This window comes from Suricata suricatta, chromosome 3, assembly GCF_006229205.1.
Source record: "Suricata suricatta isolate VVHF042 chromosome 3, meerkat_22Aug2017_6uvM2_HiC, whole genome shotgun sequence".
Lineage (NCBI taxonomy): Eukaryota > Metazoa > Chordata > Mammalia > Carnivora > Herpestidae > Suricata > Suricata suricatta.
Genome location: NC_043702.1, coordinates 128,123,924 through 128,129,923, shown reverse-complemented (window position 1 = coordinate 128,129,923; position 6,000 = coordinate 128,123,924). Strand labels below are relative to the sequence as shown.

The 6,000-nt window shown below is 44.4% G+C and overlaps 1 protein-coding gene across 5 annotated transcripts in view; it reads right to left on the bottom strand.

Annotated features, from left to right (window-relative positions):
* Positions 1–1,148: 1,148 nt before the first annotated feature.
* The window catches only part of RASAL2 (RAS protein activator like 2), a 353,784-nt gene continuing 348,932 nt past the window's right edge, over positions 1,149–6,000 (bottom strand). For 4 of the 5 annotated variants that reach the window (XM_029935136.1, XM_029935137.1, XM_029935132.1 and 1 more), the window contains exon 18: positions 1,351–2,124. In XM_029935136.1, the coding sequence (XP_029790996.1) occupies positions 1,960–2,124 (165 nt within the window). In that variant the 3' untranslated portion in view covers positions 1,351–1,959. Of the gene's footprint in view, positions 2,125–4,492; positions 4,524–6,000 lie in introns of all 5 variants that reach the window. The other variant, XM_029935134.1, reaches the window with a different exon arrangement.

Here is a 6,000-nt window from a genome sequence, read left to right as displayed (position 1 = left end):
TCTCTGACCAGCAGAAACGGGACGACTATGAAGGGAAATGTTTTAAAGGGCTGTGTGTGTCGGTGGCCGTGCTCGAGAGGGCCGGGCGTGAGCCTGGGGCGCCGTGAGAGGGAGGCCATTCACCCACACATGTGGAGTCTGGGCTTCACCCAAGAGAGGACACAACAGATGCTCTCTCGTTTCCTTATAATATTCTGTTATGTAGGAACACTCACTCCATGCATATGGCTCCCTCACATCTTTTTTTGTTTTGTTTTTTAATCTTCCCCTCTCCTTTTCCATTTTTCTTTTTTTTAAATTTTCTTACAGTTTATAATTTAAAATAAACAAACTTATTTGGGAAATGCTGTTGCTTTCTCAGTATAAAGAACTGCTTAGATCTTGCTTAAGGAGATTCAAAAATCCTTTTACATTATATCTGACAGCAGAGAAGGCATGAACTTTTCCTATTTGTGCAGTTATATGTACATATGTGTGAGTATATATGTCTATATATTTGTATATATAATGTCTGTTCTAACACGTCACATTCTGTACTTCTGATAATCAAGTTTGCATTCAAGATGACATTTCACATCTTGGAAAAAAGGGAAGTAAATGAGCTTCCATGACGGTTTCTGTCCTAAAATAAAGCCAAGGACAACTAACCGGTGCAATGGAGTCATTATTGCCACATCTATGAAGAGCACGGGATAGCAATCGGGGCGCGCGGTCCTTGCACTTTTTGTTTTCATACTTGTATAAGCGTCACCGTGACTTGTGTGGGAGAGCCATGCTTTGGGTCTGGATTTCTTTCAAAATTGCAGTGAGGGAATTCGAAGAAGCAATTTAAAAGCTGAAGACTGAGATAAAATCACCCTGCCCAGATAGTTGCTAGTACAATGGATAAAATCTTTATCCCAAACAAAAATGGTTAAGTTACAAATAGAAAAGTTGTTGTTGTCAATAGGAAATAGAGATTCTTGCTATGGTATGATTAGCCCTTTTCTGTGTGGAAGAAAGGGTGTTACTTTTGGATGGCTTGTGGACAGCATATTAGAACAGCCTCTCCAAGGAGAGTAAACCCTGTTGGTGACGACGGTTCCCACCACGGGGAGGAAAGGGCCGTGGGTGTGCGAAGATGAAGATGGTATGCAGAGACACAAATATTTATAGTTCTGTAAACTCTAAAGAGGAAAAAAGAACACCCTTTATTACAACTGGGGTTAAAAAAAGCCCCCTATCTAAAATGGAAAATTCCCATCTGCTCTAGACAGAAGGAAATAAACATCAACAGGAGTTCAATATAAATCACTCCTAAAGTCCAGTTTTGATGCAACAGCTCTTATCTGTGTCTTCCGAGACAGTGCATCCCCAAATCAGATTAGCTGTCCATCCGGAACCAGTCTTGGGTTGGCCAATGGGATAAACTGTTTTGTTTGGTTCTTGGTATTTGCATGTTCTCCTACAGGACGAGGGGGCCAAAGTGGGGTTTTTAGACTGGCAGGTGAATCCCTGAAAAATTCATTCTGACAATATCCTATGTCTATCAGATAGACACTTGGTCTCTACCTACTGAGCCCCTGGGCTCATTTCTCACTCACACGTCGTTCCTACTTTTTCCTCCTCTAACAACTGCAGTGCTTTTAACAAGAGGAAAACAATAATAAAAATAGTAATAATTAAAAAGGTAATCTACATTATTAACTTCCTTTTGGTATATTACAGTGGTATTTTCTGTACATGGCCCAGAACTAAGTTCCCTATGTACACAGAGACATGGGGGGAAAGCATCGACCTTGGAAGTCTTAGCCTTATGCCCTGAAAGACAAGGTTCCTTCTTCATTCAAGAGGTTTGCGCCACTCTGCTGTTTTGAAGTAGCAACAGTCTGTAAACCTGGGGGGTTGGGGACAGGGCTGGGGACAGGAGAGCGGGGAGAGTTCCTTCTGTCTCCTCCCACATTCTAGTCACAAAGCCCGTCAGCAGCTGCTGTTTTTGAATTCACCATTCTCCGTGATGGAAAGCTTGGTGGGGTTGGTGGGGGAGATGCCATTGCGGACCTGCATGCTGTATCGCTCCTTCACTTGGGTGAGCGCGCTCATCAGTCTGGTGTTGGCTGAATCCAGGGACACGATCCGCTTTTCCTGCAACACACCAATTGGGGCTTTATTCAGGTTAGGTGCAGGGCATCACGGCATGATACTCTACTGAACGACTGTTCTAGTGCTTTCTATCAAACGGCAGTATGCATGATGTTTCCCAGACAAATGGAACGTCTCTGCCTCTTTCTGCACACTACTCAGATTCAGCTTCCCTGAGCCCAATAGGCCTGTGTTTATTTTCTTTCTCTTTTTTTCCTTTCAGCACAGCACAACTGCTTATTAATAATCCCTTGGGACACCGGGACGATGTGAAAAAGACACCAGGTGTTATTGCAGACGGTGCAACAGGGGTGTCAAGCTGCCTTACGGTATTCAGTGCCTTCGGTCAAAATTAAGACAAGGAAATTAGGTGGCAAAGAAAGAAGCACCAGAGGTTTCATTTCACAGAGGAGAAGTGCGTGTGCTCTGTGGAGCTCAGCCCCCGAGAGGGCACGCCAGTCACATTTGGAAAGAATTCACACTGTGCTCAAAATTAAAACGATACATGGTGGCAGTTTATAGTCACCAACAAAGTGAGGATGCAACAGCCAGAGGGGAAAAAGCAGCCAGAAGCTCAGACTGAGGGGTCTTGGATATGGGAAGGGAGATGTGGCCGAAGAGGATGCCAGAAACATAACACATGAAAACAAACAGAGAACACAAGCTCCTAGACTCATTCCAGCTCGGAGTTACTCCAAGAAAGCTTCCCAATAAGGAGACTGCTTTCATTTTACTTTTGAGTCTCTGGGGGGAAAATGCCTTAGAACCAATATTTTGGAACCAAAGATTGTTGAATATATACACATAAAAAAAGAGGGGGGGGAAGGGCCAGAATGCCCCCCAAATATGGCAATCTAAAGGCGAGTAGGCTCGCTTACATTTAAGAAGAAAAAAAACACCCCATCAAAATATTATCAGTCTCACAAAAATTAGGAGAAAAACCCTAATCTTAGTTTCAGCACGTAGGGAAATCATTCCAGAACCTTTCCAACATGAATATGTCGAAGGGGTTAAGGCTCAGAAGGGTGGTCTTTACCTTCATCCATGAAATTATAGAGAAAAAACATGTGAGGAACCACCCCGCAAAGCCAAAAGGAGCTTTCCAAACTACCCTGGGAGTGTGGTGGTAAGGCCCCATGCGGTCACAGTGCGGTGCAGGGAGGGGGCTGGGGGGGGGGGGTCTCTCCCTGCACTCAGGCAGCAGCCACCAGGGCCAGCAGGGGGCACATCCACCCTGGGGGAGCTGTGGCAAAGGCATCAGGGACAACAGCATCAAGTAATGCTCCCCTTTAATCTCCTGCTTTGGGGGTGGGGCGGCAGGGCTAAGTGGCTTCAAAAGCATGAAAAGATTAAAAACCTTGTTATTATCTGAAAAAAAAAAAAAAAGTCCTCCTTTGTCCTGATGGAGAAAATCAGCATTATTAGGTCAGCATTCATCTGATGTAAGATTCTTTTTATTTTGGGAGGTCAACTCATTTTCAGGGTAGGCAAAACTCAAAGAAAGGAAGATCTGTGGGGCTTAAAAAATAGTTATTTAAAAAAAATATGTCAATAGAGTTTCTGTACATGTTACTGTGTACAGATCTTTAAAAAGCCAGCGGGGGCACCTGGGTGGCTCGGTTGGTTGAACGTCTGGCTTGATCTCAGCTCAGGTCTTGAACTCAGGCTTGTGACTTCAAGCCCTGTGTTGGGCTCCATGCCCAGCATGGAGGCTACTTTAGGAAAAAAAAAAAAAAAAAAGCAGTAGATAAGGACTGGCCAGTGGTTACCAGGAAAAAAAAAGTGGGGCCCAAATACGACATTTCCCTCTGATGGTTAAGAATCATCTCTGAACAGAATAACTGGTCAATAATATCTTCAAATGATTAAAAAGAAATTTCACAACTAGGATAAATGATAAGGCCCCAATACTAAGGAATGTAGGATTCTTCAGGTTTACCCCAAAATATATATATATATTTTTAACTCATAAAAAGTTACTTGATTCTTAAAGCATCAAAAAGGCAGCTAAGAAGGACTTCAATTATTTATTTCCTACATGAGTAACAGCTGAAGCCAAACAATGCCCTGCTGAATAGCTGAAAGTTTCCAAGTGGACAAACTCCCTTTTGCAGTTCCCCCCACTGCCAACTTCTCAAAATAAAACAAAAAGTAATAGAAAAATAAGTAGGGACTTTTGAAAGTCAAGTTCAGTTGGCAAAGATGCTCTGACATTTTGATTCTGCCTGGCTGGAAAGGCAAAGCAGTCTAGTCCGAGCCTGTCAGGAAGGATCTCCAGTGCAGGGAGTGCAGGAGCTGGAATGCGTAGGAGGCGGGTGTGCTGGGCCAGGGCCGGGGCTGCTCGGCTAGAGCACGGACCGGGTTTACTTGCCTGTCGGAATAATCTCATCTCCATTTATGACCTGTAATTTAACACAGCGGAGATATCACTTTGCAACAGTAACTAGGCAGCTGCTCGCTTGTCAGAGTGGGGAGCCCTTCTCTGTTCTCCATCTGAGCCACATGGAGAGATCCTGGGGTAGGGGTGACGGTGGCACAGTCCCCGGTCTGATGTTTAAGAAACAGTCCCCTTAGTTCCATCACCAGCATCCCCACGGCCATGCTATGGGGCCCAGAGGTGGCTCTGTCCTCACCAGAGGGATGCACATCTTTGTGTGATGCCAGCTAGGAAGGGGCTGAGCCAGGCCAGGCCTCACAGCATCAACTACAGGAGACTGAACTCAGGGACCAGCCTTTCCTGTAGGCGCACTGGCCACCAGGCCTGTAGTGCTTTGGGAAACACTGGGCTCAGCTCTAATGGAAGGAAAGCAACCGTATTCATTTCAGAAATATTTTCCACTACCAGTGGCACCAAGGAAGATGCCAGGGACATAGGAGTGTGGGCTACCTCACTGGGAAGCTTTCCCCCCAAACATGTGTGTGTTCTATGAAATGATGCCACAGGGCTGCTCTGCCCCATCAAACACTGAAGATGCAAGGTAAGGATCTGATATAAGAAGTCACTCATCACAAAGGATGACAAAAGAGGTTCAAAGTCTTTTGCTATAGTAAGATTTTAATGCATCAGGAAGACAACAGCTGGAATTGGATGTTATACATTTTAAAAAAAAAACTAGCTTTAGTATTTATGACCTGTATCATACATGGTACACTGGTTTTCAAAACGTGGTCTAGGGGGTTCTCCAAGTATTCTTCAGGGATCCCTGGTGGACTCCTGGTAGAAAGCTTATTATACAGTAATGCCTATGTTTGAAAAAGTAATTAACTATATTTGGCCACCCTCAGGGTGATTTAATCCCTGAGCAGAAATGATCCTTGTCGATGGTGGTCAGTATGAGCAGCTGGGAACTGATCTATGGAAGATCCCTCTGGTTCGACCATGAAATCAAAGCACTTGAAAACCACTGCTTTAAGGTGTGGACCCCAAATATCTGGGTTAGCCAGTCAATAAGCTGACAGTGACTGATTCTCGAAAGATCACACTTTTCCCATTCCGAACCCTCCTGGTTAACTTAGAGAATGTCCTTACTTTTCAGAGCTTTTGAGGCCTGATAGACCCTATTCCCTCCCTTGTTGTCACCGTCCATGCCTAGGACTCCAGCTTCACACCCAGTCATCTTGTCTTCAATGTCAATACAGGGGACGGGTGGGCAAGAATCTTTGCGCACGGAGTGATGACCATGACACACCCAAGCTTCCTCTGCTTAAGTCTGACATAGTTTTAGACCAGCTGAAATTATGAAAATGATCTGTTTTATGACATCAGAACCAAACTCTCTCCTGGCGTGGTTATTAATAGAACTCTCCCTGGATTATTTCGAAAATTCCAAACTTATTAACAGTAGTTCGCCTTCTGTATTCAGGCTGTTTCTTTGAAGG